This window comes from Pan troglodytes, chromosome 20, assembly GCF_028858775.2.
Source record: "Pan troglodytes isolate AG18354 chromosome 20, NHGRI_mPanTro3-v2.0_pri, whole genome shotgun sequence".
Lineage (NCBI taxonomy): Eukaryota > Metazoa > Chordata > Mammalia > Primates > Hominidae > Pan > Pan troglodytes.
In genome coordinates this window covers 19270073-19288413 of record NC_072418.2, presented here as the reverse complement: position 1 = coordinate 19288413, position 18341 = coordinate 19270073, and the positions used below count along the sequence as shown (strand labels likewise).

The 18341-nt window shown below is 51.5% G+C and overlaps 1 protein-coding gene and 1 long non-coding RNA gene across 2 annotated transcripts in view; one reads left to right on the top strand and one right to left on the bottom strand.

The window, feature by feature from the left end:
* Window positions 1–41: 41 nt before the first annotated feature.
* On the bottom strand, window positions 42–1354 carry LOC107969686 (uncharacterized). The gene is made up of 2 exons (XR_001711661.4): window positions 591–1354; window positions 42–481 (listed from the first exon to the last, which is right to left on the bottom strand). It is a non-coding gene; the product is annotated as an uncharacterized LOC107969686 (long non-coding RNA).
* A 96-nt stretch (window positions 1355–1450) lies between these two features.
* The window catches only part of MED26 (mediator complex subunit 26), a 53467-nt gene continuing 36576 nt past the window's right edge, over window positions 1451–18341 (top strand). The window contains exon 1 of the mRNA XM_016935405.4: window positions 1451–1975. Coding sequence (XP_016790894.1) covers window positions 1904–1975 — 72 coding nt within the window. The 5' untranslated portion in view covers window positions 1451–1903. The remainder of the gene's footprint in view (window positions 1976–18341) is intronic.

Genomic DNA, 18341 nt, shown 5'->3' with positions numbered 1-18341 from the left:
CCCAAATGTTTCTTAAAATAACCTGACACATGCAAAATAAATTGCCTCCTATGTAATACTTTATTAAAAAAAAAAAAGATACTGTACATCCGAGTTAGAAATTAAGAGAGAGGCAAGACCAGAATATGCCTGAGGAAGGCTTTGCTTATTTTGCTTATCAGAAATGAGAGAATTATCTCCGAATGGGCCAGTTTCCAACTTGGACCATGTACACAATGCACCGCATTCTGGGAGGGGCGAGGTTGAGAGCAGTAAATGACAAGTGTTTTGCCCGTGTTTCTTTTCTCCTCCAAGTGTGATGTAAAACTTTTCACATGTGCAGAAGCACGCAACTATAGCCACGTGCAGAAGCAGCCGTTTTTGCAAATGAAAATATTTCCCAGAAGCACAACAAATACAAGACTAACAGGTGTCGGGCAGCTCCAAGGCACACATGTGGTTCTCATCAGCTGTCTTCCTCCTATTTTAAATCTCGGTCTTCCTGTAACAGTGGGAAAAAAAGATTTCTCCCGAGGCCGCCGAGCTTGCCTTTCCACCCCGTCTCACAAGAGCATTTCCAACAGAGCTCCCAGAGAGAGGGGAGCAATTACCAAGGCAATAAACAGGGTGGAGGGAGGAGGGGCGCCCTTAAACTTGACATCTGCGGTTCTGGGCTTAACCCCGAAGTCTAGGTGACCTTGGGCCTCCGTTTCCTCCTCTGTGACGTGTTTGGTTAAGAGAATGAGCATCTCAGTTTTACAGAATCTCAAGGCAGAGGCGGGTAGAAGGGTCTTTCAATCACGGGGTTCTCTGCCGGTGGGGGGGCGGGGGGACTGTGCCCCCACAAGGGACGGCGGCAATGACTGCAGATTGGGGGAGGGGGCGCTTCGGAGGCCAGAGATGCCGCTCAACTTCCGACAGATCGGGGGACCCGCCCCGAAGACAGAGCGATCCCGCCCAAATGCCAGTGGTGCCGAGGTGGAGAAGCCGCCGCGTAGACGCAGATTTGCAACCTCCGGCTTCCCGGCGTTCCCAGCTACGGCGGGCGGCTTCCGCCAGAGGCGCTTTGCCGCCTCACGTTTTCGCGATCGGGGTCGCGCGTGGCGGTGCAGACCCCCGCCCTGCCACCACACCCATTCCCACACCCTCTGAGGGGCGGGGGGGCCGCGGCGACACCCCCGGACTTCGATGACCCTTCTGCGCGCAGAATCACAACGTGGACGTCTGGTTCCCTCGCCCTCACAAAAAACTCGGCAGCTGCTCAGCCTGCGACTCCCGTCCCCCAGTCACGCGCCGGGAAGGCTCTCCCAGAGGAAGGATTTTCCCGCCGCCCTCCCCGCCCCGAGGTAGCCGCCGCGAGCGTCCGGGTTCAAGGACTCTTTGCGCGCGCGCTTCCGTCAGAAAGCCCCGCCCCGTGACCTGGACGGGGGCCGTTGCCCCGCCCAACCTCCTCCCAACGGCTGCCTAGGCCGGGCGGCTGGGCGGGGCGTCACGGGCGGACGAGTGCGCCTGCGCGCGCGTGCGCGGAGGCGCGGGGCGTGGCACACGGGCAGCCCCGCCCAGGCCTGGCGTCTCCGCCCGCCCTATCTCCCAACCTCCTCAGCGTGGCGCCGACGCTGCGTGCGGCGCGGACTACCCAGAGTACTCCGCGCGGGGGCAGCTCACTGGAGTTTGGTTCTCGAGGCGGCGGCAGCGAGCGGCGGCAGCTCCGGCGGCTCCTCCTCCTCCTTTGGTGGCGGCGGCGGCCCGGGACCGAGACCCGGCCCCGGCTCCCCTCTCCGCCACCCCGCGCGCCCCCAACCCCCCGGCGCCGCGGGGAACATGCGGCTCCGGCTCCCGGAGGCCGGCGAGTGAGTGACCCCCGTCCCCCGCCTCAGCCCGCCCGCCCGCTGGCCCGGCCGCAACCCCCCGCCTCGCCCAGGCAATGACAGCGGCTCCGGCGTCTCCGCAGCAGATCAGGGACCGGCTGCTGCAGGCCATCGACCCCCAGAGCAACGTAAGTACCCGCCGCGCGAGCTGGGACGGAGGCCGCATGGGCCCGGGACCCTCCCCCTCTCCTGTACCCCTCGCCCACCGGGCTTCGGGGGACCCGTCTGGCGCCCACCTCCCCTCGAGGGCCGCTGCCATCCCTGCCTCTCACTTCTCGGGCCCGGGCCGGGGGCAGGTCGGGCAGCCCGGCAGCGCTCGGTACGTGAGGCCGAGGCTTCCGTGCGGCCTGGGCGGAGGAAGCAGACGGGGGGCTGAGGCTAGAGTTTTTCCTCCCTTTCTGCTCTAGCTCTACGACCCTCACTGCTCTGGACGAAGCTTCCCTGCCTCGCCCTCCCTCCGGGACCCGAGACCCCCGGGAAGCCCTCCCGGAGCGGGAAGGGGAGGGAGAAGGGCTGTGAAGCAACTGGTGTCCGGGGTATGACTCGGGGAACCTATGTCTTCCATGTCTTGGCCTTCTGGGTGATCAGGGAAGTCCTTCTTCCCCCTCATCTCGGCTGGCAGCACCTTCCTGGCTTCGGAGAGAACCCCCAGTCTGTTTTGCCCCTGGCCGGGTACCCAGGGTACGTGGAGAGTCTGTCTCCCTTCTGTGACTAGACACGCCTTTGCCAAAACCCTCTTGGGGTCGCTGCCGACGACAGATGATCTCGGGGAGGGTGGGATCCTTCCTGTTGCCTTTCTGGGCCTCAGTACCCATTGCGTCTCTGACCAAGCCAGAGCTCCATTTTTTAGGTAGTGAATTAAAGAGGACTTTTCTCTCCCGTTTATCCAAGAGCTCTGTTTCAGTAGGCTCTTTCCCTCACCTGGGGGGTCTCAGCCTGGTGGTTTTTGACCCAGACTGTCGGGGTTAACTCCAGAGTGTCGCTTCCTCGGGTGCCCCTTTGCTGAGGCTACTGTTTGCGGAGGGACCGCCCCCTCCCCTTCCGTGTGTGTGTGTGTGTGTGTGTGTGTTGTTGCGGGGGTGAGGGGGTGGGTGGGAAGACTGATCTATTCTCATATTTTCTCCAAGAGTTTCTTGGCAGTAGGGGTCATTCTTCCCGCGGCAGGAGCAGGGCGGTAGGAAGATGCAGTAGCATCCAGGTATGAGGGGAGGCCCTGCTTCCCAGGAAGTGGCCATTGAGATCACTTTTTAATGTGCTGTGAATGGAAGAAAAATATCATCTTTGGCTTGGCCAGGTAACTCAGGTTTCTCTCACCGTAGGGGTTTTTGCTTTCATTTTTACAGGAGCTTGGCTGATTACTCTTAGCAATATGCTTCACTCTGATGATGTTTTGGGAATAATTCACATTGGCTTATACAATTTTTGGTTAAGATTGAAGGGTTATGAGTTTTTTCGAAGGCTCTGGTTGCTGTGATATAAGTACTTCTCTTATCCCTGGTATTCAGGTCCCATTAACATTGACTTGATGGTAATTGTCTTTAACAAATGTTATATTGTACATTTTTGTTATGACTTTGGGGGTGGAGTGGGCACAAGCTATATAAAACCTTCTAGAATGTCCTTTTTGCAGTAACTGGTGTCACTGCAATTTTAAGACTGAAATATTAGAGGATAAAACTAGTGACATGAAAAAAATAGCCTTGGTGACTTGTGCATCTTTTGTGGAGCCGGAAGGTAATTTTTTTAATTTCACGCACTCGCTTTCCTTCTGGAGAGTCTGAGAGGTTGCTGAGATATTAGCACTGATCCTTAATGCCACCTCAGAGAGCTTTGGGATCAGGCGGCACTTTGACAGGCGATCACAGTGTTGTAGATTAGGTCACTCCAGTGACCTCACAGTTTCCAGTATTGTATAAGGTTCTAATCTAAAGGGTTCCTTGAGGCAGAAGAAAGGAGGATGGAACAAATCTTAGTTTTGTGTGTCTTAGCACATGCAGAAATGCTATATAGGTCCCTGGTTATGTTAGCTGGCATGGAACTTGCATTTCATACCGCTTATTTTCGGGGACTTTAGTGATGATCTTGGGCAGAGTCCTACTAACATGGGGTGGATGGATTTGGGAAGTTATCTTCTTGACTATGAACAATCAGGAAAGTGCCTCCTTTGTGATTGACCCTCTGAGCGCTGTTATGGGCCATTTGACAGGACCGTTTGCTTTGAGCAAACACCATGCAGAAACACAGAGCCGCGGTGGACAGGATTGCTGGCGGAGGTGATGGTGAGAGCCGGGCATGTCAGTGCGTCTGCAGTTTCTCTTGGATCAATGTGGGCTCAGGTGAGAGCAGGTGGCTCCAGCACAGGTGCTGCCGGCGTGCCGCTCTCTCCTCTCTGTCCTGCCCAATGATGAACTCCACTACTGGATATTTAGTTGACACATATTTAAGATGCTCATGAAAAAAAAAAAAAACGGGGACAGTGTTGAAGAGCCAACACTAAAATTAAACCTCTTCTGAGAGAAGCGGCAGAGAATTGTGTCATGTAATGCTTACCTTTATGGGCATGCAATTATGGTTAACAAACTTAGCTATTGCTTGCAAAATCGGTGTCAGGAACTGACCTAATATCCACAAGTATCTGGAAAGTTAGGGAAGTGATGAAGTCGTGTTTACCAACCATCTCCTTGACAAAGGAATTCTTAGGAGGAAAGTAGTTTCTGTGCTCTCACTTTTAGCCCCTGGAGTATGCATTTGAATTCCTATAGCAGCAGGCTCAGAGTTAATAATTTCTGCCAATTCAGTAATAAAGTAAATCCTCTACTCTCCTTTTGAAAAGGCTACTAACAGTTTTTCAGAGCAGTCGGAACTTTTCTTTTCGTCGTGCACCCTTTCAGCCCAGGGTGTTGAAAATCTCTCCGAAGCGCAGTGTGTGCATGATTGTTCCAGCTTACTCTCACTGCATTGTGGGTAAAGTGAAGGACTGTGTCTTACTCTCGCACAGCAGTCGTAGTGAGCAGTCTCCTCAGCAGGTGATTCGGTTCCCATCTGCCTGGGACACTCGTTTTGTGGAGGTATGAGCTTTATCTTCCTGTGCAGCACGCAAGCTTCTTGGGGATGTTTCCTGTCTTGTCTTCTCCCTCTAGAGCAGAAGCATTAGGCACACTTTCTACCTGCTGCTTAAACTGACTGAACCCTAGCATCCATCTTGGACCTGTGCCTGAGGAGCTACATTTGAGCCCCATTTTACCAAGAAGCCTTTGTGACTGCTTTATGCCCAAGAGTTCAGTCGTGGAATATTCTAATGCAGAACTTTGGAGAGTGGAAGAATCACAGGTGGCTTGAGACGCTACTCAGTAGAACTGTGAGGAACACAGATGTTAAGTGATGATTAACAAACTTAGCTTTTAGAGGAAAGGTCCGACGAATAGTAGACAGTGTACTGCATCCTCATGGCAAGTAAAATAACCGCACAGGGCAGGGCTTGCTAGCTGCAGGTGAATGCCCTGTGTTCAAACCAGGGAGAGGCCTGAGAAGGTCCCGCAGCAAAGAGGGACTTGAACTAGCCCTGGCCGCGTGTGTCAGTGCCTCCAGCTGCCAGGCTCTGAGCGGGAAACGTCCTTGGGAGCTGCTTTCTTTTTCACAGCTCTTCAGGCAACAGAGACCAAGGGAGAGGTGACCGAGGCACTCTGCAGAGAGACACAGCAAGAAAGATCATTTTCCCACCTAAGAATTGGAAGGTTGGATGTTGCTTACCTTGGTTTGCCTGCAGATTTCTTGTCCACAGGGTGGGATTGGGAACTGGTGTATGCACCCCATAAAACTCCTTCCAGATCTAAGTTCAGATCCTAGAAGGGACAGCAGAGACTAATGTCAATTGTTCTAGAAGGGTTTTTTTTTTAAATATATCTTTGCAAGGTACATTGTGTGAAGTTTCTTACCTAACAAAATTCTAAACCAAGGTGTATGCTTTGTTAGTTTGTGTGGCACCCTGTCAGAGAGTTCTGCTTCTTCCCAACAGCCTTGTGAGTGGGGGAGCCAGTCTCCCCTTTTGCAGGTGCAGAAGCCAGCAGCATCAGGTAATAGGTGCTGCTCAGTGGGTGTCTCCAGGGGCAAGCAGAGGACAAAATGCTTTTGTTTCTTACTGACTTAATGGGAGGTGGTGGAACCAAAGTTAGGGACTTACCCAGAGTCATTAAGTGACAGTCCTTAGAGTCCTTTCAACTCTGAACACCACCACGCTGCCTTGAAAGTTGGAGAGATGGCTCCAAGAAGAGGCACGAGGGGGCAGCATTTTTGAGCTGGTAAGAAAACGTGTGAGGATCCTGTAACGTCCCCTACAAGTGTATGTGAGATTACAGATTGGGGCTGGATTTACCTATGTTACATCTAACAGAGTGGTGATATGAGATAGCCTGTCCCGTGAACATCTTAAGGTCTCTGTCACAGACAGAAACCTGGGCCAGACCACGGTGTGGCAACTAGCAACCGATGTGGAACTTTTCATGAATCTGTGTGACCAGTTTGCTCTCTACTTCAACATTACAGCACTTTTGATATTAACTTAAAATGCCATTTATTCTGCAGAAAAGCAGAATGGTGTAAATTGCAAAATGAGGACTCTTGATTCTGACCCTATCCAAAATAGTAAAGGACCCTAAACCCAAACATGTAAATGCCACCTGATCCACAACTGCCCAGATTCAGGGACTCTCCTGTCTTTACTCTGTATATTGTGGCCAGGACACAGGAGAGGAGCAGCGTGGTGTTCTCTGACTTCGGGAAATGGAAAGGTAGCAAGTATCACCTGTGACACAGGTGTATGTCCTTGTCTTTGACTCATTCTGTCCCTCAGGAGAAAGTGGACTTTACAGTCTCTCCTCACTGAGGTTTCTGGGTGGTCCTCAGAATATGTTGTCCTGGTTGGAGGTCCCAGAGCCCTGGAGGACTGTCCAAGACCAGCATGTGGTCAGGGGCTTTGTTCTGGATACAGATGTAAAAAGGCACCATGGTCACGTCAGCCCCTGGGCAGCTGTGTAAGATAGGACATGTACCTTAAGGGCGCCAAGCTCTCTTAGGTGAAGGAGGACACTTGGCTTTCCTTTTCTTGGTTTTGGGGTCTGCGAGTATCTTCTCAGATGGAGCTCTAGTTTAACCAGGCTGACTCCAGGTGACTCCAGTCCAGCGGGAGGGGTCCCCTGGCCACTCCCCCACTATTATCTCCTTCTGGAAACTGGGTGCTTTGTTACTGCACGTTGTGCTTTTCCTTTGTATTCCTAGTGGTAGGCTGTCCCACGTCTGCCTGGTTCCTTTGGGGACCAGGAGCTGGTTGTCAGAATGGGTGGCCAAGTTTGTGGCACAGTGAGTAAAGGAGAGGCAGCACATTTCATTCCAGTGTGGTCTCGCTAGCACCCATGCTTGGAGCACCTTCCAAAACAGCCGCTTTTCACTCTTAGAGCAGGGTGTGGATTTGCCATCGGGATTCCCTGAACCGGGAAGCATTTCCTGAGTAAGAAAGACATACCGATAATTCTACATGCTGTATTTAAAGGTCTTCTCTGAATACATTCCATGCCTTGGGAGGCACTGCAGTTACATTTCAGTCACTAACTGATTAGCAAGTGCTCGTGTGCTGGGTGTAGAGGGTACAGACCTGAAGATGCTCAGCCCCTGTGCCCAAGGGGCTTGGCGCCTCATAGGGAGAAGGGCAGATAGAGCATGGTCATGAACGAGCTTGGGTGGGGTGCCGTGGCATGTGGGCTCGGCAGTCAGGGATGGCCTGATGGTGCCGCAGGTCTCAAGTCCAAATGGAACAGTTCTCCCCATGCCTTATTTGAAAACAGTTGAGAATTCTTAAGAATATGAGATGGCTTTCTTAAATATATTCTATCATCCAGGTTTTCAGAATAAGTTCTGTAGTCAGGCAGGCAGGCTCTTCTTGCGTTGTCTCTGGCATGAGGGGAACAGAGCTGGAAGGAACAGTCGGCAAATTATTGCACAGTTTTCCCTCTCTGCTGTGGGATGGGGCACAGGCAGATGTCGAGCTGTGTCTGTGGGTATGGTTGGGGTGTCTGGGCTTGAGAAAATGGGAAGGGCCTTGGGGTAGCATTACATGGCACTGGTTTTCAGTATTTGGGGTGGTGGTGTACCCTCTGGATTAGATTTGCTCTGTGTGGCTTTTGGAGGCAAGCCTAGGGTGGGGAAGGTGAGAGTTCTGTGATGTGCTTAGGGAAGTGGTGGATTATTGTCAGAGCTGGCTTAACACAGTCTGGGGGCACTGTGAGGTGGCTATGTGGACATACCCAGGCCCTTGGATTCTGTGTATAGGCCTTTGGATTCTGTGACCATCCAAGTACCGGGAGGTTCTGCGATTCTCTGTGGAGCCTATTCAAAAGGAGAGGGGTCATGTCAGGTGAAGTACCAGCAGCCCTCTGGGAACTCACATCCCAAGGATTGCCAGGCAATTGGGGTTAAAGACCTTTGGATGTTACTGGGACTGCAGCAAAGTTTCCTGGGTTCATCCACTGCAGGAAAATGAATCTTGGAAAACGTCAGGGGGCTCATCAGGTTTCCCCTGCATGCAGAGTTAGGCTCGGTCTCCTGTGTGCCAGCAGCAGTCTCTGTTGGGCAGCAGAGGCTGCAAGACGAACAGCCGCTGTTTACTGAGCACTTACACAGTGCCAGACGCTACTGTGTGGAGTGTCTCGTTGCTTCTCTGAATTACTTCTAGGGTAGGTGCTTCATCTTCATTTTAGGGGCTAGGAGAGATTCACCGATTTGTCTGGTATTGCAGACAAGGGAACCAGAAGCCTTGGGTCTGAATCCATCACTGGGTGGTTCTGATGTCAGAGGGCTTAACTACGACAGTCTTCCGCTTCCCACATCGGTGGTGCCCAGCATGGAAGCTGAACTCCATTGCGTCTTCCAAGGTGTACCCTTGCAAACTTGAAGTGTTTTCACATGTTACATTTTGAATTCCATTCCTTCCCAGTTCCTACAACTTTTCCCCCTTTAAATTCCTCTAGCCTAGTGGCTCCAAAGCTTTTTGAGTATGAGGGTTCATTTTTATCATCAGAAACCTTCTGGAAGCTTCACATAACAACAGGTGTGCTTTGAATAACTGTTTTAAAGAAAATTCGAGGACAGAACCTACTCCTAATCCAGTCATGCTTCGAAATGAAGTTCTGTCTTGTCATCAAAACAGCATCAGTGTAACTCTGAGAGCAGGCCTTACCTGTATGTGTGTGACACCTGGAATTTGACCTTTGTGCTGCCTCCAGTTGGGAGCCTCCTGTCATCCCTACTGCCTCCCTTTTCTGAAACCTTACCTGGCTTAATCCAAGACCGTCTCCCTCAGGAACCATTCATCATTTTAACATCTTATATTCCTGCTGATAACAGGTCTTGTTGGTTACATTTTCCATGTGATTGTGAAGTGCCCAAGTAGGAGAGCAGGTGTTGCTCCCTTAGTGTCTAGAACTGCCACAGCACGTGGGTGCCCAAATGCTTGGTGCTCTCACTGTAAACAGGGCCAGTTTTGGGAATGGCTGTCAGCGTTACTGAGCAGGTCCTAGGTGCCAGCAGTTTTCAGCACTTCACCTGCATTCAAAACACATTTAATCTTCATAGCAGGTGTAGATTAAACAGGAGGCAGGTACTAGTGAGGAAACTGAGGCTCAGCGGACACAGCTGGAAGGAGGCTAGGTGGGATGAGGCTGGGGTTGGAACACACCCACCTGCTGGCTGCCTCCCTTGTCATGTGAGAGGCCAGTGGGCACGTGCTGCGCAGGCACTCCCCTTTCTTGCCTGGGTCCAGCTGTTTATGCTGGATTCATCTGTGCACTGCTCTTATGCCAGACTGGGAGGACAGTGGTCACTAAAATGCTCTGTGCTTTCTCTGGAACTGGCTGAGGAAGGGGTGTGAGGTGTGTTTTCCTCTCTTTCTCGTCTGGTATTTTTCACCCTAATAGAGAAGGCGGTGCTTGATCTTAGATTTCTGCCTGTCCATGGTCCCTAGACACTGTTCAAATGTCACTTCATCTGTGAAGCCTGGGTCCCCAGCGATCCTTTGGCCTTTTTTGGTCATGTGACAAAACATGGCATTCCTGGACACACATCCCCCCAGATTTTCATTTGCTATGGTGAGAAAGTAGGGTGCTGCTTTGTCCAGGCCACACCCTGTGGTGGGTCAGCCTCGTGGCTGCTGTGGAGACTCGGGTATTCGTGTGCTGGGTTCACAGCATGGTTTTGTAGGGCGTTGGCTGTGGCTGGCCTTGACTCTGGTGGGGGTTCTGTGGTGCAGGCATCAGCAGTGGGTGAGTTACTGGGAGGACTCAGGTGGGTGTGACCCGTGGCCCACACCGAGAGCCCAGTGGGCTGGCAGCACTCCCAGGCCCTGGCAGCCCCACTGCCTGCTTGTGCCTTCAGCACGGTAGTGCACTCTTCTGTTTCCCACCCACACTCCTGGTCACATTGGCTCTCTGGGCAGCCCCCTGCACGCACTGGGTTTAAGTTCTTATCCCCTTGATGACTTGTTTTGATGTCCCCCGTTCTAGTCATCAGGTTCCTGGCCCAGCTTGAGTTAGGCATGGAGAGGTGGCCACATCCTCGTTCCCCCCAGGGTGATGTGGTAGTTACCATGGTAGCTAACGGCTCTCCTGTTCTGCAGGCCAGCCCTCCAGAACCCTTTATAGATGCTGCCCAACTCCATTCGCCTCCCAGGTGCATCTTGCATGGTGCCTAGGCAAGCAGTCAGCAAGCTGGCTTTTCAGTGCTGTCAGTGGGAGACCCGTGATACTGATGTGAAGGGATATAAAATAAGAACAGTTTTATCCTTTTGGGTGGTCATTGGTTCACATTGTTTCCTTCCGTGTTAATTGGTTGCCTGCACAGCACCTGTCTTTACTTCCTATACTAATTCTGTGGCCTGTCCAGCCCTAGAGGGAGGTTAGCACTGTGCTGGTGGCAGGAGCCTAGACACAAAGGGGCTGATGGTCATGCAGGCCCAAAGGCAAGTCTGCGGTCAGGTGAGGACCTGGTTTTTCTGTCTCCCTCTTTTGCAGTGTTGCCTTCACACAGTAGGGTGTCTTCCTCTCCATCCCAGCAGTTTCAGGATTTTCCCTCACCGAACTCCCGACTCTTTGCTGGAAGCCCCACCAAACGTTTCCTTATGCCTTCTCTGAGCTTTGATTGGATTAGCAGTTTGATTGAATTAGTTGATTGGCTTACCCCTGAATCTGGTGTGGGTTCCACCCAAACAGTCCCACAATAGAGGGGATGTTCCCAGGAGACATCAAGGTCCTGTTAACGGGAGAAGAATAGTGGATCCAGTGTCCATGGATGTGCACTGATGTCATCACCTCTCCTAATGTGACCGCCAAATAGTTGGGCCTTGGCTCCAGAAGGCAAAATGGGAGTTTTTGGGGAAAAAAATGGGAAATGTAAGGTCCAGAGTAGCAACAGGGTGGTTTGGCTGGTGTGAGGTCACCGCGTGGAGTTGTGAGTACCTTCTTGCTCTGGTTAAACCACAGACTCTGCATTTGCCTGTAGTCACCCTTGGGGACCTCGCTGTCATGCTGTCCGAGTGCAGGTGCTGGCCAGCTGCAGCTTCAGATCCTGTCCTGGGCTGGAGAGAGTCTTGAATGGTGCTGTTTTTTCCTCCCTGTCTTAACAGTCTCTCCTGGTGCTTCAGTCACTGCCTGGAATGGAGCCCATTGCTGAGGGAGGTGGTGCGGTCCAGGTGGCCTGAACCCCACCAGGCCTCCTGCGGTCATGAGGAGACTGTGCTGTGACCCAGGCAAGAGCTGTGGCCCCTCCTGTAGCTTCTCTGAATTTGTGGACCCTGGGCAGAGGCTGGGAGATCTGTTGGGTCTGATTGTCTTGCCTGTTTCCTCTCATCTGTGCCTCCCCTCTGGGTAACCAGAAACTCGTACCTGTGTTTCCTGGCCTGGCTTCTTCCCCTTCGGTTAATGGAGAGGGGTAGAGTCAAGTGATCTTTCTTTTGCAGCCTCCATTTCCCCAACCCCACCTTGTGTTTCTGGGGGGGGCTCTCAGTAAGCACCTGATGTTGGTGTCTGCTCCCCCTTTTGCCTGGCAGTGACGGAAATGGGCTACATGTTAAGTCTCAGCTCGTCTGTGAGGGAAAGTTTTGTGAATGGGTATTCCACCTTCACTTCTGCCTTAAGGGAGCTTCTCAAGCATTTCACTTCTCACCTGGATGGTTGGTGGGCAAGCAAGTGCCTGAACTTGTGGGCCTCTGAATGAGGAGCCTGTCTTCTCCCAGGAAAACTTCAGCACTGCTCTCCTGTGAGCTCCTCCGCATTTGCTCCCCAGCTTTTTGCCTCCTTTAAACACTGAGCTGAGCTTAAATAAGTGCTGTTTGGGATTGAAATTGGGGTGGAGAGAAAGGAGAGGGAATCTTTTCTGTTTCTGGTCCTCCGCACTATGTGTGTGTGTGTGTCTGTGTGTCCGCCTGTCTTGTGGATGGGCTGCTTCATGTGTTGGGAAAGGCAGCAGCTCCTGAGTTTGACCTGTTGTAGACAGGAGTTACTTTCTAGTTTCCAGTTCCGGAAACTTCAGGAGACACACTCTGGCTTGGTTTGGGGTGCCATGGGAGGGTCTTGTAAGAAAGTGGCAGTGCCCACAGTAAGTCGGGGAGGTGTTTCCGAAGGAGCAGGGCCTTTTGTGCAGACAGAAACAGCATGTGCCCCCAGGCTGCTGCAGCCCTGTGTACCTGAAGGAAAATGGTGAAAACCCTGGCCTGGAATGGGGAGGGGGCACGTTAGGTGTTCTGGTGTAGTTGGCAGGTGGTATTTGTGCTGGATGGTATGTGGAAGACTTGTGCATTGCCTCTCTGGACACGCTGTCAGCCCAACAAGGAGTTAGGGGTGTGACCGAGTGGGCACCTCCTCATCACCCTGGTGATGATTCTTCTGTGTTGAGAGCACTGCGAACACGGTTTCCTATCTGGTCGGGTGGTGGGCTCCCTCAAGTTGGGAAGTAGGAAGTGGCATCATCTGTTTAGGAAGATGAGCTGTCCTTGGGCACAAGGATGCCTGTTGTGTTTGTCACGCCAGGTTGTCTTCTCTTTAGGGCGCTGTTCTCTGTGCTCACCATGGGCACTTGGAATGAATGACAAGGCCTAGCAGTGGGGGGGTGTCTGCCTACCTGGTTCCCTTGCCCCTTGCTGCATTGGTCTCTTTTTTCTCTACACAACCCCTTCCAGTGGTGCCTGCTCCCCCTAAGCGTTTTGGCTTTGTGTAGCACTGCTCACGGTCTTCGGCCCTTAAGACTTTCCCCAGGTAGTCTCAGAGCCACAGCTTCCTTGGCACCTGGACACTTGCTCTCTCCTGTGCCTGGATGTCTAGACAGCCCACTCCAAAGTGGATACACCTTCTTCATCTCTGCCTTTGTCATGCTGTGCTGTGTCTGTTGGTGGTGCCATGATCTACTGCTCTGTAGACCACCTTAGGGCCATCCTGGAGTCCTTCTTCCTGCAAGCTGGACCTCCAGGGGGTCTAGTGCAGCAGTGTCCTAGTCAGTCTCCTGCCTCTGTGTGTCTGAAAACAGATAGGGATGTTTGACTTTTCTGGTGGTGTCGTGTTGCTGGCTGGATAGAGTCTCAGCTCTTTAGGTGGCATATAGTGGAGAAGACAGTCTTTCTCCTGGGTGGAGGACTTAAGCAGAATGGAGTTGGAACCATTGACTCTGCCATTCACCTTGCAACCTTCGACAAGGTTAGGTTTGCAGCCTTTGTTTTTCCAGAAAGATGTAAAAAATGCTGCATAGGAAGGCTTTTAAGAATGGAACATGGCCCTGTGCCTGAAGCATCCTGGGTGCTCACATGCATGCTACCTAATAATACACAGGCTTGGTGGTAGAGAGCCCATCTAGCGCCCATGGCCTTCCTCCTGGTCTCTGCATCCTTGTTTTCCTGAGAGCTGCCCCTTCCTCTCTCCAGTCCATGCCCATTGGATGGTTAGTAATGTAGGTAGGACTGGCCAGTCATGGGGCTGCATCTTCCTGGGCAGTGATTGGTTCAGAGACAGACCTGTGACCCAATCAGAGCCTGTGAAAGTTGTAGCACTTTGCTGGAGTAGGTTGGGGAGACTTGAATGGAAGAGGATGTGAGCTGTTTTCTGCTGGGGTTTGCTGCCTGGAGGCAGCCTGTCCAGGATTAAGACCTGATCAGAGGAGTGGAGAGGACTAAGACCTTGTGGCTTGGCTGGCTGAGGTGAAGCCTGTCCTAAACTTTTTTTTTTTTTTTTCTTCCCAGAGATGGAGTCTTGCTCTGCCTCCCAGGCTGGAGTGCAATGGCGCAATCTCAGTTCATTGCAACCTCTGCCTCCTGGTTTCAAGCAGTTCTCCTGCCTCAGCCTCCCAAGTTGCTGGGATTACAGGCGCCTGCCACCACGCCCAGCTAATTTTGTATTTTTAGTAGAAACGGGGTTTTGTCATGTTGGCCAGGCTGGTCTGGAACTCCTGACCTCAGGTGATCCACCCACCTTGGCCTCCCAAAGTGCTGGGATGAATGACAGGCGTGAGTCCCCACGCCTGGCTGCCCCAAACTTTTAAGCTAAGTGAGCCTATGGTTTCCTTTCTTGATAAAACCCATTTGAGCTGACTTTTCCCTCACTTGCAACTGAGAGAGTCAGTAAAGAATCATCTGAGCACATTGTGCCCCAGGCTCTGGGTCAGGTAGCCCTTCTTATTCCTCTCCTGCTCCAGCCATGCTCAGCTGCTCATCAGTCAGCTCCTGACCTTTTTGTGCACCCCACCTGATCACCTGCCCTCTCTCCCTCCTTGCCTCTCTGGTCTCAGGGTCCAGAGCCTCCATAAGCAGCCCTGTCTTCTGACTATTCCAGGCATCCTGGTCTGATCTTTCCCGCAGTGCCTCCTGTAACCGGTCTGACTTGCCTGTCATTTCCCCCACCCCCATTGCCCTTGAAGCAAAGACTGGTTGGTTGTTTTCTTGCTGGTATTTAGAGAGCCATTCATTCTGTTAGGGCCAGTGACCAGTTTACAGATGGATGTGGGTCCATTTCTGACTTCAGATTACAGAAGTAGCATTGCCTAACCTGGGAGGACCCAGTTGGGCTTGGGGGTAAGAATTCAGGCTTAGTGGGGCTTAGTCATTTAGCTGATTAGTATTGGGGTTGAGGTGGCTGCGGCTGGATTTGGCCAGACCCCTGGAGGAAGCCCCCTTCCTGTGATGGTTACTTGGCTCTCTCCAACCTTCAGCCCTTTGGATTCCTCCCATGGTTCGAGGGGTCTGTTGGAGCCATACTGGCATGGTCTGCACCCAGGCGCTGAGCCTGTCCTGTGTGTATCGCTCAGTTCCGTTAGGTTTGGGGATTCCAGAAGTGGTCGACAGGACCCAGTGGCCTGGTGAACCCCTCAGGCCCACATGAGCCTGCACGTGCCTCCTCCCTCCAGGCCTGGGCAGACACTCCCCACCCACCCCCCACCTTTTTATTTTATTTTATTTTATTTTGAAATGGGGTCTTACTCTGTCACCCAGGCTGGAGTGCAGTGGCACAATCGGCTCACTGCAACCTCTACGTCCCCGGCTCAAGTGATCCTCCTACCTCAGCCTTCTGAGTAGCTGAGACTACAGGCACACGCTACCACACCCAGCTAATTTTTTGTAATTTTTGTAGAGTTGGGGTTTCACCATGTTGCCCAGGCTGGTCTCAAATTCCTGAGCTCAAGCCATCTGCCTGCTTCGGCCTCCCAGAGTGCTGGAATTACAGGTGTGAGACCGTGCGCCGGGCCAGACACTACCCTTAGCACAGCTTCTGGACCTTAGCTGGAAGGCTTCAGGTCCTTCTCAGCTGCTTCTACTTTGGTGACCTTGGAGCAGATCACTTAATGTCTCCGAGCCTCAGTCTTTTTACTTGTGACATGGAGCTGGTGTTGCCATCACCTGGTGATACCATCCTGTGGGGCTTGAGGTATGTTGAGAGCCTGGCACAATGCCTAGCCTCCATTTAGTCACCCTGATCATGAAGATGCTGGTACTGTCTTCCTGTGACAGATGAGTTTGGGATGTTGTCTTCCTGAGGCCATGCGGTTGGAAGGGGGGAAGTGAGGATTTTAACTCCATCATTGATTCTGTCACCAAGCCCAGGGCATGGATCTCATTGAATCTAGTTACCAGTCCCACTTCACAAACCAAGGGCTCGACATCCTTTGGTGAAAATCTATAAGGGACTATAAGGACTTTATCCTGGGGCCATAACAGAAATGGTTGCAAGGACAGCAGCATCAACTCTTACTGTGTGCTCACTCTGTGCTAAGAATTATCCCGTTTTATAGATGGGCTAATTCAGGAAACTGAAGCATAGTGAGGTTAGGTCGCTGGCACTGCACAGCTGTGAGCCCGACTCCTTCTGCCCTCAGAGCCTTTGCTTTCATCCGGAGATAACACTGCTGCCCACTGTAGAGGGAAGGGGGATGCATGTGAAGCCAGTGCCACCTAGACAGTGCCCGTCAAGCGCCTTGGGTAGAGAGCTGGGGACTCTGCTGTCTTTTTCCACCTCGGAAGTGGGGGAGTTTGTGCCTGAGCTGTTGTGGAGTGCAGAGGATCCCGTGTCCCTTCCCCAGCCAGACACGGCCTCTGACATCTCTAGAGCCTTTGAGCCATGTCAGCTCCAGTTGATGAGGTCTTTTCTTGTGGAGAAGGGAGGCTTTTCATTTCTTATGAGTAGGTTGATGAATAGGTTTAACAATCAACTAGAAATCCTCTAAGCCTCCTCTCCCCTCCTCCCAAAGAAAGAAAGATGGAAAGAAAGAAAAGTATTTAATATGTAAGAGTTTGGGAATTAGACCTGGATTCGAATCTCTACAGCTCTGTCTCCAAGTTGTATGTCCTTGGACAAATCACATCAAATATTTATCAGTGCTATTAATACTCTCTATAAAGTGAGGACGTCCCTATCCTACTAAAGGTAAACAGTGCCTGAAAGGAAATTTAGTACCTAGTAGGTACTAAACATGTATAAGCCCCTTCTCGACTTTTCAGGAGCTAGGGGGTATTACACCCCTAGATGAGTTTGTAGATACTGAACTTTGATTTTCACAAATGCTGTTTTTTTTTCAAGGGTAGTCTTTCCTTTAGTGTCAGCAAGGAGCAGTTACAAGACAACATTGCATAATTTACACATTTCTAAATGCTCCCTCGGGGGAAAACAGGAAGAAATTGGTTGTAGAACAAAATCTCAGATGTCAGGGTGTCCAGAGCCTCTTCCTTGGAAGAGGTGCTTAGGCTGAAATTCACAAGCAGGTTTAAAAGCTGCCTGTACTTTTCCAAATCTCTCTGTGCTGCAGTTGCAGGTGGGGATGATCAAAATACAACTTTGTGCACATGAAGCTGCCTTTCAGAAGCAATAGCCAATATTCTTCCTGTGTAGAGACATACTTTAGAATCAACAGTTGTGGCTAGGCATGGTGGCTCCAGCCTGTAATCCCAGCACTTTGGGAGACCGAGGTGGGAGGATCGCTTGAGGCAAGGAGTTTGAGACCAACCTTGGCAACATAGTGACACCTTGTCTGTAGTAGAAATCACAAACATTAGGTGGGGCTGGTGGCATGTGCCTGTAGTCCCAGCTACTCGGGAGGCTGAGGTGGGAGGATCGCTTGAGCTGTGTAGGTTGAGGCTAGGGTGAGCCAAGATCATGCTACTGCACTCCAGCTTGGGTGACAGAGCGAGACCCTGTCTCAAGAAAAAAACCAAACACACAAAAAGTAATCATAATATCTCCAAGATTTTACTGGACAGAAAAATGTTGACGTAATTGATACCTGGAACATATACCTTGCACAAAAACATGTGGGCAGAATGGCCTTGGCGGGTAATCAAGACTGGATGTTAAGCCAGCCCGTTGCTGTTTTATCTCTCCCGGCCTATCTCCTACCCCACCCCCAACAACCTGCATCACCCTGTTGGCAGGAGCTCAGAGCCACTGTCACCCTCTTGGAAACTATTTATGGAGCAAGAGGCATAGACATGCTCATGTCCTGTGACCCAGTAATTTTACTCTTGGAAGTTTATTTACAGGCTGAGCTTGGTGGCTCACGCCTGTAATCCCAACACTTTGGGAGGCCAAGGTGGCAAGATCACTTGAGGCAAGGAGTTCAAGACCAGACTGACCAACATAACAAGACCTTGTCTCCATTTACTTCTTTTTTTTTTTTAATGAAGTTTATTTTTAAACAGCATGGGAGAAGCTTCAGAATCATGGTGCATCCACAGAGTCAAATAGCCTATAGCCGAAAGCGTGATTCTGAAGGCTCTATAGAAAAATGGGCAGGCCTTACCATGAGGGGGAAAGGAGTGGTTTTGTGACTCAGGCATCTGGATAGGCTGGATGCCTAAAGAACTAGAACTTGGGGTAAAATGGAAGCATTGTGTTGGTTGGGGCAGGGGGAATGGGTTGGTTTGTTTTCCCCTATGCTCCATTGTCTTTTCAATTAAACTGTAAAAAAATGAAAATAAAAGTA